Here is a 16,905-nt window from a genome sequence, read left to right on the forward strand (position 1 = left end):
CTTCCACCTCAGAAACACCCTTTTCGCTAGCCTATGGCTGCGAAACAATGATTCCTGTGGAGGTGGGAGCTGGTTCTCTTCGGAGAGACTTGTACGATGAGGTTGAAAACGAAGCACTTATGAGAGTGAGTCTGGATCTTGTTGAAGAGCAAAGCAGCAAGGTTTCGCTAAGGATAGCAGCCTACCAGCAACGTGTGAAGAGGTTCTTCGATTCCAAGGTCAAGCGAAGAGACTTCCAGGTTGGTGACCTTGTGCTAAAAGAAGTTCTCCTTGGAACCAGGGAGCCAAGCGCAGGGGTACTAGGACCGAACTGGGAAGGTCCGTACCAGGTCGACAAGGTGATCAGACCAGGGACTTACCATCTCAAAAGGCTGAACGGTTCCAAAGTATCCCAAGCTTGGAATGTCGAGCACCTTCGGCCATACTATCAGTAATCCCGAACTCAGCTCTCATTGTAAATTAGCTTTTGATTTTGTTAGTTTCCTTTTTCTTGTAAAATATTATCCTGTTCGCTTGTAACAATTCGCATGTAATATTGCCTATGTAAACAAACTGAACTGTAAACTGCACTCATGTATGATTAAGCAAACAACAATTGAAAGCAAATTGTATTCCATTTATGTACAACAAAAACTATTAGACCCTATTAATTCCTATTGAGTCGGTCTCATCGCACTATGCCTGGTCGGTGGGGTGATTCTTCGAAGCAGGACCAGAACCCTCTGCTCGGTCTGATCCTCGGGCGGCTGCTGCTACTTGATCATCTTCTATCGCCAAGGTTACAAGGCTTCCTACCACTCCCTCGGGAGGTCAGACATATCCAGATCTGGGTTCTTTGGTCGCAGGGCATAGATGGACCCGATCGCCCAGTCAACGGCCTTATCCTCGACTTTGACTGGATCCGTATTTCTTCAATCAGGGAAGCAACTTTTCCCCGACTCTCCTGGAGTTCGGCCTCAAGAGCTAGCCTTCCCTTTTCGGAGGCCTCCAATTCTTGTTCTGCTCACTGAGCCCGTATTAAGGTCATCCGGAGCTCCTGGTCCTTCTCTCCGACCTCCTTGGAGAGTCTAAGGGTTGTCCTCTGAAGCTCTTTTACTTCCTCCGCGCGTCGCTCAAGCTCCGTCTTTTGAAAGTCAACTGTACGCATAGCGACCGTCTTTTGGTTTAAGTATATATTCGCTGCCTCAGCAGATTGCGCTCTTTCCGCTTCGACGACCTCCAGGCTTTGTTTGAGATTCGCGATCTCCTCTTTCAGATCATTTTCCCCCTTTGCGGCCCCCGGCTGAGCTTTCTCCATGGACATCCTCATGGCGAGTAGAGCCTGCGAACAAGAAGTGAGTTAGAATGAAAATGGCGAACAAACTCTTCAAGAACAGTTCGTTCACCTTGCTTAGATGCTGAATCGACGTGGTCATCAGGTCAACATCGCTCATATCGGCGAACTGATCGTATGACTCTGATAGTCCACACTCAAGTAGAGAGTAGACTATCGGCTGCAGGCATTCAGGCAGGTTCCCTAGCGCGTCCAGCACTGGTGTGTCCTTTGCCTTGTCGGTAGCAACCGTCTCGTCCGTGGGTTCCTTGCCCGGCCTCCTTCCGACGTCCCGTCGCGACCTCAAGGGTTCATCCTCAGATTCGGTCTCTGACTCATTGACCTGAATCTGCTTCCTTTTCTTCGACCACTGAGCCGGAGCCTTCTGCCTCGGACGAGCAGGTGACGGCTGAGCGACCTGTTCTGTCCTGGTCATTTCTTCCTCAGGACGAGGCTGGGAAGGCGCGGCAGTTTGCACCGATTGTACCGCTGTGGGGCGAGCAGCTTCGGCCATCCTGGCCCTCCTTGATCGAGGAAAGTTAAATGGCGCCCGCCGGGGCTGCTCGGATTCTTTCGGAGGCATGGTCGCTGCATGCAAGTACGTTAGTACTAAACAAAAATTATTCTATGACCAGAAAGGAATCAGTGTCCAACTTACATTCTGGGGACTCTAAAGACATGTTATCGCTAAAAAGCTTATACTTCCGCAAGTTCGCGGTCGTCACGAGCTTCCTCGCGTCCCGACTTTCTTCGGGGAGAACCTCAAAAGACACGATTCTGTCCGGGTCGGTGAGCAGGTCCAAGCTGGTCGTCTTGTTAACTGCAAAAGAATACAGGTCGTTAGAAAAAGGAAGCGCACAGTTAATGAATCTAGCGAAGAGGAACCTACTCGGTTTCTAAAAGCAGCAGTGGCCGTCGTAGCAGAAGAAGAAGAACTTTGTCTCGTAGGCCCCCGCATTGCTAGGATGGCTATGTATCCCTTCGGCGATGGTAGGTCGTCGGGACAAGTAATAGGAATCCTTGTCCTTGCTCCTTTTGAGGAAATACACGTAGCCAAGCTCCACCGCTGTTAGCTCGCCCAAGCTGCTCTCGCGGCACGCGATGTACATCGCAACGGCGATGACATACGCGTTTGGTGTCAATTGCATTGGTGCGATCCCGAAGTGATCCAAGACCGACCTAATAAAAGGATGGAAAGGAATCATCCCCCCACCCTTAAAGATCTCTTCGGAGATCACAGCTAGGCCATCGGAAGGATGCCGTGATGACCGGGTGGAGTCCAGGAACACCTCTGTGCGGACGTCAAACTGTCTCTTTATCCTCTCGAACTCTTCTCGGGTGAGAACCGAGAAGACCTCAAGGGATGCATCCGCGGGAACATCCCGCGAAGACGAACCGGCTCCTTCTTCAGATCTGGACGCTGAGGGTTCCATTTCACAGTCTGCAACACCGACGGACAGAAGGTCATTTTAGCCATCGTACATTGCCCCGTACGGCGACATGGAACAAAGTCCCTAAACCCTAACAGTAACTCGAGCCGCCATTCACGGCTCGAACCCGACTCCAGCGTCGCGTCTCTGATGAAACATCAGATGACCCAACACCATATCATCGCAAACCAAAAAAAAAAAAAAAAAAAAAAGGGAAGAAAAAACCTTTACCTTTTGGGGGACGTGACTGTGGACGGTTCTTGCTTCGAGTATCGGAGAAATGCCAATCGGAAAAGAAGAGCTTCCGGTTTGCAAAGATTTTTCGCTCGAGGCAAAAGAGATTCTGGTGGCATCATCCGAAAAATTTGGGCTTTTATATGGACTATGAACCGGCGTTTACCACCCCTCGGAATCCAAACGACGCCTTTCTCTCTCTTCGCATTAAATGAGCTCCACGTCGCATTAAATACTGCAATAAGAGTTGTCGTTTCGGGCGTGTCATGCAATTAATGCTCTGCCAAAGCAATAACTCGTCAGCACACAACGCATTTAATACGCCTGGCAGACTTTTAACATGCGCAGGACACTTGTCAACGCAGAAACGGCTTCATTAAATCTCCATCCCTAAGGTACGAAAAGGAACGCCCGATGAAGTCAGGACGCTTAGGCGATCACTGTCAGGTCGTTTGGACGAGGTTTGTGCGAGGTCATGTTCGCAAGAGACCCCATCCCGAGCTTCTTCCATTCAGGTCGGAATTGTCAGAACCTCCAGAATCTCCAATCGCGGCACGACTTAGTTTCCAAGGTTAGATCCTCAAACCTTAGAAACTAGGGGACTTCTGTTATGCCTGGGAAATCAAGGACTGACGTGGGAAATCACGTGATGGAGTGTGACCTACTCCCGTCAGAATGGTAAGTGCACGTTAGGCCTGCCAGACGCTGTGGAGCTCCCACGTGTCCATTCCCTGCTCCAAATCGCGTGAAATCAGCTTGAAGGTGGGCAATGTGACGTAAAGCCGGATTTTGCCCTGACATCCGCACCAACCCACGGATTTAATGATGGTTACTTGCACTCATCTCACTATAAAAAGGGGAAGACCCCTTCATTGGAGGGATTCGGCCTTTTGACACTCTGAACTAGCTTTCTCTCTCTCTCTTGTATCTTTGTGTTTACTTTTCCTTAATCATTTGTAAGTCAATCCGCTGTTGCGACCTGACCCACAATACTAATACAACTATCAGTGGACGTAAGGCTTGCTACCTTAACATCCGAACCACTTTAAAAAGCTCTCATTACTGCATTTACTCTACACATTATCCATACCCACGTGTGTGTCTTGGCCAATCAACGTTACGCACGTGCCGATTAGTTGGTGTCCAAATCACGCATCAACACTATAAATAGTTAAAAGCTCCAAAGACCCCGTTAATTCCTCTGAGTGATTGTTCTGGTGCATATGTCAAAGTCATTGAAATGCAAGAGTCAATTAATTCTGAATGGTGTAAAAAAATCTGCCATTCCTCCGAATAATTTAAGTTTTCCAGGTTGTGTTTAAGTCGAAGAGGCACGAGTCGGAGACGAAACGTCAACGGCCAGAAGTTGAATTAACGACGGCATGATGGAGGAAGATGAACCGACGCAAAAGGTGGACCTAGGATGGCCGGAATCCGGTGAAGGGTGAGGATTTTCAGCTGCCCCCTAGAAAATTCGCATAAAACTTTCTTTTTATAGTATTTGCAGAAAATTTGTTAGGTCCCTGTAAATTGAAAAGTGACAAAATCAACTCCCTAAACAGCATAAATAAGACAAATTCAGCCCTAATCAATAAACCACAACCTAATATCAACTCATACAATCTCAAAAACCATTCCAAACATGCAACATTCATAAGAAAACATTATAATGTGATTGTTCATGAATAAATTCATAATTTGATAAATTGTCTCAATATAAATTCGAATTAAATCATAAGAAAGGATATTAAATCACTCTAATGGAGTCATTTTCATGACTCTAATAGAGGAGTGAGGACCATTATTTTCAGAGGACCAACGACACTCTCTCTGAACTCTATAAATACACCCTTTCCAACAAAAGAAAAGGGGCTTCGAGCAACTCCTACTAAGCATCAAATCTCTTATAAAGTACTCTCAGAAGCTCTCTAACTCTCTAAGACATTCTAGCCATTGTTCCTTGGAAAATCAAACCACATTTCTGGAGGATCGACAAACCGCTTTGGAGGACCACCTCTCCGAGGACCGACAAACTCTTTGGAGGACCACCTCTCTAGAGGACTGACAAATTTCTCCAGAGGACCAGCATTGGTGTTCATACGCCCACACCATCATGATTTATTTTACACACAACACTATTTACTTTTTGTTTCTATTTAAATTCCAGACGTATCTCTTACTTGGGCGTTAGAGTCCCCCTAGCCGACACCATCCCAGTGTCAAGGATCTCCATCTGTCTCTTTTCTATTGTTTCGCAGGTCGTCACGTCCCAACTTCCATGATTGTGGATTCTGAGCATCTACAATAGGCTCATAAAAAAATTTATTAGGTTAACACAAATACCCCACTCCTCTAACTACTGTTAGGACTTTATTAAGATTATTTCCCTTACACTTCCTCAAACATACAGAATCTATATTTAACCCCCCCCCCCCCCCCCCCCAATTAGTCACTTACACCCATTATTGTCAATTTAGAAATTTTTTTCTTTTAAATATCATGGTTCCGATGATCTAAGAATGGTGGTTCAACAATAAGATAATATTAAATTATAAATATATTTGATTTAAAAAAAATCTAAACATTTTTTATTATAATGAAATATTTAATTTATAATTCTTCTTGATTTAACACATAAGGTCTTTTTTCCCTCCCCTAGCTAATTTCAACACCAAAAATTGACAATAGAGGTGTAAGTAGCTAATTATAGGGTTAATTGTCAATTTTTTGGGTTGGAGGGGTGTAAGAAAATAACCTTGACGGGCCCTAATAGAATTTAAAAGAATGAGGTGTTTGTATTAACTTAATCATCTTTTCTATGCGACATAAAATGTTGAAACCTCAAGGGAGGTATGTGTAATTAACTCATTATGTTAAATACTTAAGGGCCTGATTGTTACACTTTTTGAAAAATATTACTATGAAAAGGTGTTTTAAGTTGAGTTGAGTTGAATCAAATTGAATTAGATTTGAATATGAAAATATGTTTGGTAAAATATTTGAAAATTATATTAGAGTTGAAGAAAATGTTGAATAGTTGTTTGGTACATTTTTTTAAAAGGGTTTTTAAGATAAAATAGTTGTTTGGTACATTTTTTGAAAATATTTAGATTATTTTTTTAACCCCCTACATTTGTTAAGTTAGCTAAACACCCCCACAATAAAAATTTAAAAATTAACTAAAGCACCCTAGCCACCCAAAAGGACAGCCAACTGTCGGTCACCACCGCTGGACGGCAGCCAACAGTCGCCTGAACTACATGATGAGCTGCATGCCACTAGTGTAATTTTAATGGAAAACTTAAAACACAATTCAAGAACTACATGATAGTCGTAAAATTTAATTTTTCCTATAGTAATGATATTAAATAGTTATTGATTTTATCGTGTAATTTTACCATTTATTTTTTTAAAATATTGATAATTTAATAAATTATTAGAAATTTTAAATTAAAAAACACATAAACTAATGGATGTAATGTAACTCTATTTCTTTTCACTTTGAATAATTTCTATAAACCATAATGTTATACAAATAAGGTATATATATATAAAATCATGAGTTTGTATAACCTTATTATTGTGCGTGAAATCCGAAGAGGATAATTCCTTATTAGGAGAAAAGATATTTAGATTGGCTCAATTTGGAATAATGATATTCAAATTGACTTAGATTCCAACTAAGGTAGCCGAAGATCATGCAACTTTCGAATCCTACGTATTTAAATCTTATCTCAACTTTATCATGTAAATGGGTGCTATATAAACCCATCATAACTTGTTTTCAAAGGCGTTGGAGAATTGTTCTAAGCAAATTTTCCTAGGAATTATACTATTTTTTGTAAGCTCTCAAAAGCAAGAAGATAACAGTGGACGTAGGCTCAAGTTCTAACTTGCCGAACCACTTTAAAAATTGTCTTATATTCTTATTTATGATTCTTTCTTTTTTGTTCATTGCTGATTTTCATTAAATCACGCGCACATCTATTTCGGTTCTGGCAGGGTCAATCAGAATTCTTTGGTTGGTGTAGATTTATGTATCAACATTTTGGTACTAGAAGGAAGAACTTGGACACTTTGAGCTTTCTCTGTTTTCCAACAGTTTCTTTTCCATCTTCCAACTACAAAAAAATCGGCCATGGCTACAATCCATGTCACCAAATCAAACTTTAGAATCGAAGCCACTGACAGATGGGGAGTATTGAGCATTATAAAGTATGATTCTAGCAAAGTGGTAAACATAAGAGTTGTAGATCTTCGAGTAAGCTTTCCAACGGTTTAAGAATCATCCAAATCTAAGGTCTACAGCTCAAGTTATTGTCAAGATATTGAAGCCTATTTTAGATCGTGCGACAAGATCTCTCAGATCGCGCATCCATATCTTCAGCTTCAGATCGCGCACCCAGATCTCCATGCTTTCTAATCGAGCTATACTCTCAGATCGAGCTCTCCATGCTTTTTGATTGAGCTACGCTCTCAAATCAAGCTTTCCATGCTTTCTGATCGAGTTATGCTCTCAGATCAAGCTCTCCAAGCTTTCTAATCGAGCAATGCTCTCAGATCAAGCTCTCTATGCTTTCTGATCGAGCTATGCTCTTAGATCAAGCTCTCCATGCTTTTTGATTGAGCTATGCTCTCATATCAATCTCTCCATGCTTTCTAATCGAGCTATACTCTTAGATCAATCTCTCTACACTTTTTGATCGAGCTATGCTCTTAGATCAAGCTTTTCATACTTTCTGATCAAGCTATGCTCTAAGATCAAGCTCTTCATTCTTTCTGATCAAGTTAAGCTTTCATATCAAGCTCTCCATGCTTTGTGATCGAGCAATGCTCTCAGATCAAGCTTTCCATGCTTTGTGAACGAGCTATGCTCTCAGATCAAGCTCTCCATGCTTTCTGATCGAGTAATGCTCTTAGATCAAGCTCTCCAAGCTTTCTGATCTAGCAATGCTCTCAGATCAAGCTCTTCAAGCTTTTTGATCGAGCTATGCTCTCAGATAAAGCTTTCCGCGCTTTCTAGTCAAACTCCTCGCACTTTCAGATCGAGCTCTTTGTGCTCTCTGATCGAGCTCTTTCTATTCTCAGATCGAGCTTTTTATGCTCCCTAATTATGCTCATAAGCTCGCTGATTCGCTTGAGATCACGTGTTCAAGATCTTTCAAATCTTTTAGATCGCGCCAGGCATAACTCAAGTTCTTTAGTTCGAGACTACAGCTTATGGTGCAACAGCCATCCAGATCAAAAACTAGGACGCTATTGTTGTGCATGAAATCCGGAGAGGATAATTCCTTATTAGGAGAGAAGATATTTAGATTAGCTTAATTTGGAATAATGATATTCAGATTGACTTAGATTCCAACTAAGGTAGCCGAAGATCATGCAATTTTCTAATCATACGTATTTGAATCTTATCTCAACTCTATCATGTAAATGAGTGCTATATGAACGCATCATAACTTGTTTTCAGGGGGGTTGGGGAATTGTTCTAAGCAAATTTTCCTAGGAATTATACTATTCTTTGTAAGCTCTCAAAAGCAAGAAGATAACAATGGACGTAGGCTCAAGTTCTAACTTGCCGAACCACTTTAAAAATTGTCTTGTGTTCTTATTTATGATTTTTTTTTTCATTGCTAATTTTCATTAAATCATGCACACATCCATTCCGGTTCCGACAAGGTCAATCAGAATTCTTTAGTTAGTGCAGATTTCTGTATCAACACTTGCCTTTGTCATTCCATCCATTTAATTAGTGGCGAAATTACAATGCAAATATTCTGGTTATAATATTTGACAAAGCATATTCTGAAACCACATTATGCTGACCATCATTACGATTAGGCACATAATCTTTGGATAGTTCAAACTTCAAATACACAAAACATAAAATATGTTCTGCCACTGTTCATTTCGATAATCAAAGGGCCTAAATTTTTTGTTCGGCTTTGGGCCTTGGGTTACAGGCTACACATTTCCCATTGCTCCATTCAAATTTCAGGAGAATGTGAGGATTTTGCATTCGCACGTAACTTCTATTCTAATATTAGAAATTTACAAAGGGTATCGAGGACCGTAATTTCTTCAACCTCTTGCCCCAATCTAGGGTTTCTTCACGCCAACGCAGACTCTGCTTCGATTAATAAGGTAGTTCAATGTTCAAATATATGTGAATTTCTATGCCTCCCGTTGGTATTCAACCTATATTTTCGCTGCAGCTTTAAGAATAGAGCTTTGTCCAGCTAATGTGAGGTTTAATTTGTTGTGCAAGTCCATAATTTTTAATCCAATTCCAGCTTGTGTTTGGAGTCATTTTAACCTGTTAGATCCAATTTTTAATCAACATGTAATTGAAAGGGTTATGAATACTGTTAGCAAGAAGTCATGTCAGTGGGCTACTGCTCAGCTGTTCTCGTTTGCATATTCGCTTGATTGGTTTATTGAATCAATAGATTTCTATCCAACTACATATTATGTTCTTGTCCAATTTTAATTGCCTTTGGATTGAAGTGGCCAACTGGTTCAGTCCATTTCGGATTTCGTTTCTTTTTATCACAAGGCCGACTCAATCTTAATTCTTAAGTCTCTCATTAAAGTCCATGACTCATAAGTCTTTCCGTATTAGAGGGGAAAAGTTGGATTCCATTCATCAATGAATTTAAAAGAATAAATGGATTCTCCCTTTTTCTTTTCTCATTTCAACTACATACTATAAACTCTTATCATGTTCATTCAATGAATTTTAACCGCAATGCAAATACAAATCCATTCCCCCCAAACCACACAGTAAATCATCAAATTTAGAATGCAACTAACGAAATATGCTCTCAAGTTTACGCAATAACACAAACCAAACCTAATCAATTATAATAACCAAAACGTTACTTAGTACTCTCAACTCACTAATCCAAAACTGAAAAAACTGTTTGTCTCTTTCCCAAAAATGGCACAGCCCAAGTTACAAAACCACTCAAATTTCACGTCCTTCCGTTGCACTCTTAGCCTGCAATAGTAACGCGCTCCGTTTCCCGCATTATGCCTGGCTAATCAATGGCTTTACAACACATAATCCCACAAGGATTGAGCCAATTACACAACACCTACCAGTGCCCCTCAGTGCCCCTCAGTTTCACAGCACTTTGCATGTGAACCTTTTGAAAATATTGCGCTCTCTCTTTATGCACACGCCCTATGGCTGGCTATCCATCTTAAATTCCCTCGCACATTTCACCACTTCCATCATGAAACGCGTTGAAATTGAAATTGAAAAGTCTTTTTTTTTATTGAAAAAATTCAATTCTTATTAGTTAACCTGATAGTTATCATTCCTCTACAGAGTTTTGAGTTTCCTTCCATTTCTTTTTTCTCATTTCTCTCGTTGTGGAATGCGACTTTCAAGTATCCCACTCCAGTCGGTTCTCTTTGTCTCATTTTTATTCTTGTTTTGTTTTTCTGTGGTGCTCTCTCTCAATGGGGACTCGGAGATCTTAATTCGGGTCAAGAAAGACCAGATTGTCGACCCGGATAGAAAGATCAACAACTGGGTTCTTAGGGCCAACCACGGTCCATGCAATTGGTCTGGAATCACTTGTGATGCTCAGAAACAGTCTATAGTTGGTATTAATCTAAACGGGTTTGGCATCTCGGGCGGCTTTCCGAATGGGTTCTGTGGAATACGGACTCTCCGAAACCTCTCTTTATCAGACAATTCCCTCAACGGTACTCTTTCTGATCGCACTGTCTCTCCTTGCTCTCAACTACAAGTCTTGGAACTCGCCGACAACTATTTCACTGGCAAGTTACCGCATTTCTCTCCGGGATTTGATAACTTATTAGTTCTTGATCTCTCTAACAACATCTTCACGGGAGAAATCCCGGACAGTTTCGGTCAGTTTCGGGCGTTAAAAGCGCTTAGACTTACCCAGAACTCGCTCAGTGGTTCATTTCCTTCGTTTATAGGCAACCTTATTGAGTTGACGCACTTGGAGATCGGATATAATTCTTACAAGCCAGGTCCATTACCTTCTAGTATTGGAAATCTATTAAAGCTTGAATTTTTATGGTTAACTCAATCGAATCTCACAGGCGAAATACCGGAAATTGTAGGAAAGTTTGTACATTTAAAAAATTTCGATTTGGCTGTAAATTTTTTATCCGGGAAAATTCCTGACAGCATTTCTCTGTTGACAAGTATAGAGCAAATTGAGCTCTATAGGAACCAATTATCCGGTGAATTACCTCCAAGTTTAGCCAGTTTAACCACTCTGCGGAGATTTGATGTCTCACAGAACAATCTCACTGGAAATATACCTGTGAATGTCGCTGCTTTGAGGCTTGAATCATTTCATCTAAACGACAATTTCTTCACAGGGGAAATTCCGGAAACGTTATCTTCAAATCCGAATTTACGAAGCCTAAAGCTGTACAATAACAGTTTCACCGGAAAGTTACCAGAAAATCTTGGAAGAAACTCCGATTTAACAAACTTCGATGTTTCAACTAATGATTTTACGGGTGACTTACCTCGGTATCTCTGTTTCAGAAACAAGCTTCAATCCATTGTGATATTCAACAATCGGTTCTCAGGAAAAATTCCAGAATCCTACGGGGACTGCAAAACGCTGACTTATCTGCGTTTTAGCAACAACCAACTCTCCGGTAAAATACCTACCAAGTTCTGGGGTCTCCCCGAAATGAAACGTTTTGAAATGTTTAATAACAGCTTTGAAGGTTCAATCTCTCCTTCAATTTCTGCGGCTCGCAAACTCCGTAGTATTAGCATCAAGGCTAACAACTTCAGCGGCGAAATTCCTTCAGAAATATGCAGCTTGCATCAACTGCAAGTCATGGAATTTAATCAAAACCATCTCTTCGGTCCACTGCCTTCGTGTATAACCCAAATGAACAACTTACAGAATCTTAATTTGCAAGATAACAAATTCTCCGGGAAATTACCCAGGAAATTGAATTTGTTGACCGCTTTGACTGAGTTGAATCTGGCCATCAATCAGTTCACAGGTAATATTCCACCGGAGCTGGGAAATTCACCGGTGTTAACGTATTTGGATCTCTCCAATAATTTGTTGACAGGCAAAATCCCGGTGGAGTTAACCAAGTTGCAGCTCGATCAGTTCAATATTTCAAATAACAGATTATCCGGTAAGGTGCCTTCAGGTTTCGATCGTCAGTTATATATTTCTAGTTTATTGGGTAACCCAAATCTGTGCAGCCCGGGTTTAAAACCGCTCCATCCATGCCCCGGAACCGAACGGGGAATTCCGTACCTAGTTGCGATTGTTGCCATTTGTGCAATACTTCTCCTCGGGTTTCTCTTTTGGTTCTTCAAAAACAAATCCAAATTTATTTCTAAACCCAAACGCCCGTGGAAAGTAACCACATATCAACGGGTCGGGTTCAGCGAAGAAGACATATGCTCCTACTTAAAAGAAGAGAACCTCATAGGGGAAGGCATCTCCGGTCGCGTCTATAGAGTGAAGCTCGAAACGGGTCAAACCGTGGCAGTTAAGAAACTTTGTGGAGGTTTCGGGAAACCCGAAACAGAGTCCTTTTTCAGTTCCGAAATTGAGACATTGGGTCGGATCCGCCATTCAAATATTATAAAATTGTTAATGTGTTGCAGTGGTGAGGAGGGCAGAATTTTGGTGTATGAAGATATGCAAAACGGGAGTTTGGGTGACGTGTTGCACGGAGAGAAGGGTGGCGCATCTTTATTAGATTGGCCTGTTAGGTTCACGATAGCACTAGGCGCTGCTGCAGGGTTGGCATATTTGCATCACGACTGCGTGCCGGCTATCGTGCACAGGGATGTGAAGAGTAAGAATATATTGTTGGACGCTGACATGGTGCCACGAATCGCTGATTTTGGGCTGGCCAAGACGTTGCAAGGTGATGTGGCTGGGGGTGATGATGGCACATCGCGTATTGCTGGAAGTTATGGTTATATTGCGCCTGGTGAGTTCCGTTTTATTATCAGTGTCATGTGAGTATCACGATATAGTTCATATAACATGATATTAAATTATGTGAGTCTTAATATGCATACTTTGTAATATATCACATTGGTTTATACAAACTCTCTTTATATAAAAGTTTGTACAAATAATATTATCTTATCTATATACAGTATACACACACGCTAGATGAGATAAGATTATTTAATTTAAATCTTTTGACATATTATAAAATCAAATTAATTTATATAATCATATTCTAACTTTATTGTTTGGTAAAAAATATTTGGTATAAAGTTTTCGTAAGTATAATATTATTATATTAAAAATAGAATAATATTATATTTGCAAACAATTAACACAAACTCTTTCGTATAAAATAATGTGTTAAAATATTATTAAATACATATTAAATGATAGTAAATAACATGACAATACAAAAACACTATCACATCACTTTATATACAACATTTTATATAAACTTTTGTTATGTATAGTATTATTGTTAAAGATATTAAGATATAACTCAACAATTTGAGTCGGGTACTTTAGTTTTTAAAATTATTTTTGAATCTCATATTAAACAACCAAATTAAACAATCCCATATAAGGTAAATGAAAAAAAACTTTTTTGTTTTCTTTTTGCCTTTTAATTATAAGGTTTCAAATACTTATTGTGCAATCTATCTATCTACTGTTGAAGACCATGGGTTTGGTAATTGGGCTCCAGATATGGGCCCATTGTTATCAACCTGATGCTTGAATTCCAATCCTGGAAGTCTTGATTGATTCTGAAATATAATTTGTGTGTTGAATTGTGACAGAGTATGCGTACACATCCAAAGTGACAGAGAAGAGCGATGTATACAGCTTTGGTGTAGTGTTGATGGAACTAATTACTGGTAAAAGGCCAAATGATCCTTTCTTTGGTGAGAATAAGGATATAGTGACGTGGGTTACAGAGGCTGCTGTGTCATTTCCGGAAAGCGAAAGTGAGAATTGGTTGGGAGACTTGAGGCAAATTGTGGATCCAAAAATGAATCCATCAAGCTCTGATTATGAAGAAATTGAGAAGGTTTTGAGGGTAGCTTTTTTGTGTACCTCAACATTTCCGAACAAGAGGCCTTCCATGAGAAAGGTAGTTGAATTGCTCAAGTTCAACCGAAAAAGATTGCAGCAGTTTGAAGTTTAACGTGAACGAAATCAACTGCATTGTCGTTTAATGTTAAATGCTGGATTTATGTAAAACTGAACATAAAAATAAGAGAGTTAAACATTTGGGCAAAAAAATAGTCAGCTATAATTATGATTATGATTATGATTACTTGGAGTGTGAAACAATTATCTTCAACAAGAAAAAAGAAAAAGGAGAAGAGGTGAAGTGTCATGAGTGGTAGGTGCCATCACAAAGCTAGAATTTTTCATATCAACTCGTTGAAAAAAAACTCTGGCAAGCCGAAGCATTGCAAATTGCATCCATGGGCATGGACATGGAGATGCTTTCCTTTCAGGTAGAAGGGCATATCCGTCACTTCGATCTACAAATTTTCCCATAATAAGTTCTTTGCTTGTCGTGAAAGCTAATAATGAATGAATTCTGAGAATCTGAACAGATTGCAACCACCTTCCTAACCACTGATAAGATAGACTAGGCATCTTCTTAAAAATATTGACCTGTAAAGGGAAGGCAAATTAAAAATAAATAAATAAAGACTGAAACTTTAATATTCATTGATAATATTTTTAATCAATACATTATAATTTCATGAAAAATAATAAAGAAATCATACTAATATGTTTTAACTCCTTTTATAATGGTAAATATTGAAACTTTAATATTTATGGATAATATTTTTAATCAATACATTATAATTGCCCGAAAAATGACAAAGAGATTATACTAACATAGAGAAACCTATAAAAGTAGAATAAAATTTATTAGGTAATAATTAATTTTACATATATCAAAATCTTAATTTATTAAGTTTGTATAAAATGTGTTTTACTTATTTATAATCTAAACCTAGACATGGGGCTCGCGCGTTACGCGAATATGTTTATTCAATGTTTTTGAAATAGATTGTAAATAAATTTATTATAATAAAATAAATTAATTAGATTAAGACATAATAATTGTTAAATTATACAAATTTTAAAGTAAATATAAATTGTATATGTATAAAAAGTTGTGTTAAGATAAAATTAATAATTGTACTTGTATAATTATTAATATCAATTATAGGTAGATGTTATTAAATCATTCATCCACCTTGAGAAAATCACCTGAATATTATATAGTCTAATTATATTTTCAGGATCATCACCTTGTATAATTGATATTATTTTTGTAGATATGTCTTTGATATTCATTATCAGTATTTTATAGTGAATCGTGTATGATATTTAATATCACCTGAATATTATCAAGATCAACTATTTAAACTCAAAATTTATATTGACCTTCCGCAATTTATGTAACTTATATTTATTTTCAAGTTGCGTTGTGCGGTATGTTTATTATACTTATTTTTTTACATTATTATTGGTTTTTTTGCATTTTAAATATATATTTTCTATATTGAAGTTCATTTTATATTGAATAGATAATTAAAAAATAAATAAATAAAATATCCACAAATTGAACTCAAAGTTTATATCATCATGGTTCTTCTCAAATATGTTATTATTTGACATTTGTTACCAAAATTTAAAACTTTGTCAAGAAAAGCAAAAAAAATTTGCAAGATAACACACTGGGTATTATTGATAAGTCTATAAATTAATCAAAGAAAGAGAAACCTTGTAGAAATATGTAAACTTTTAAGCAAGAGACTTGCAGAGCCAAAGGAAAAAATTGATTTTGATTGTTGAGAAGATAAAATGAATTATTTTTATTATTATTATTTTAGAAATAAAAAAAAAATTAAGAATGTTAAGAAAAGAATTCACATAGAAAGCAACAACAACTCCAACAGTATAATCTGAAGGCAACTTAGTTGAAGTATTGAAGAAGCCATGAAGATAAAGGTCCTGTGACACAAATCCATTTGCTGCAATTAGAATTGACCATCACCTATAGCAAAAAAAACATTTGATGATAGCATCATAAAGAAAGACGATAATTATAAAACCCACAAAACCTACAAATCAAACAACAAAATCAATCAAAAAATCAACAAAAAGAGATAGAACAAATATAATTAAAACTACATATCAATATTTGTATTCCTTTATCATCACTAAGATTGAATTTGTTTTATGTGTATGATGATAAATTGCATGGTTCGGCAGCAGGTCTATAGTTATCCTAATTCATCATATAATATATCAAATTAAAGTCCTATCTTTTTAGTTTCCAAAGATTTAAACCGCTCATCAATTGGATTTTTATTAAGCAAGTTATGGCTAATTTACTACTAATTGTTTAGTGAAAATTAAGAAATAGGGAAAATCAAAATGTGTATAATGATAAAAAGGAATGGTTCGAAAGTGGGTCTAAAGTTATCCAAATTAAGCGTATAATATATAAAATTAAAGCTATGTTTGTCTAGTTTCTAAAGGTTCAAACCTCTCATAAATTTGATTTTATTAAGCACGTTATGGTCAATTTACTATTAACTATTCAGTGGAAACCGAAATGTGTGTGATGATAAAAAGAATGGTTTGTCAATGGAGATAAAGTTATCCAAATTAAGCATATAATATACAATATTAAATATCTGTCTGTATAGTTTCTAAATATTCAACCCGCTCATCAATTGGATTTTTACATAGAAAGTTATGGTCAATTTACTATTGACTGTTCAGTGGAAACCGAAATGTGTATGATGATAAAATGAATTGTTTGAAAGTAGGGCTACAGTTATCCAAATTAAGCGTATAATATATCAAATTAAAGCTCTATATGTCTAGTTTCTAAAGATTTAAACCTCTCATCAATTGGAGTTTTATTGAGCAAATT

General features: G+C 38.1%; 1 protein-coding gene across 1 annotated transcript; it reads left to right on the top strand.

Annotated features, from left to right (window-relative positions):
• Positions 1-10,358: 10,358 nt before the first annotated feature.
• Positions 10,359-14,136, top strand: LOC116133675 (LRR receptor-like serine/threonine-protein kinase HSL2). The gene is made up of 2 exons (XM_031419362.1): positions 10,359-12,945; positions 13,769-14,136. Exons 1-2 carry the CDS (start codon positions 10,359-10,361, stop codon positions 14,134-14,136), a joined length of 2,955 nt encoding a protein of 984 aa, XP_031275222.1.
• Positions 14,137-16,905: the final 2,769 nt, after the last annotated feature.

The sequence above is a fragment of the Pistacia vera genome, unplaced genomic scaffold (genome assembly GCF_008641045.1).
Source record: "Pistacia vera cultivar Batoury unplaced genomic scaffold, PisVer_v2 Contig272, whole genome shotgun sequence".
NCBI classification, from domain to species: Eukaryota; Viridiplantae; Streptophyta; class Magnoliopsida; order Sapindales; family Anacardiaceae; genus Pistacia; species Pistacia vera.

Excerpts from the sequence above, each read along its gene's own strand:
- LOC116133675 (XM_031419362.1), top strand. The coding sequence starts at position 10,359 with ATGCGACTTTCAAGTATCCCACTCCAGTCGGTTCTCTTTGTCTCATTT. Across the intron at positions 12,946-13,768 it reads TTATGGTTATATTGCGCCTG|AGTATGCGTACACATCCAAA; the intron begins GTGAGTTCCGTT and ends GAATTGTGACAG.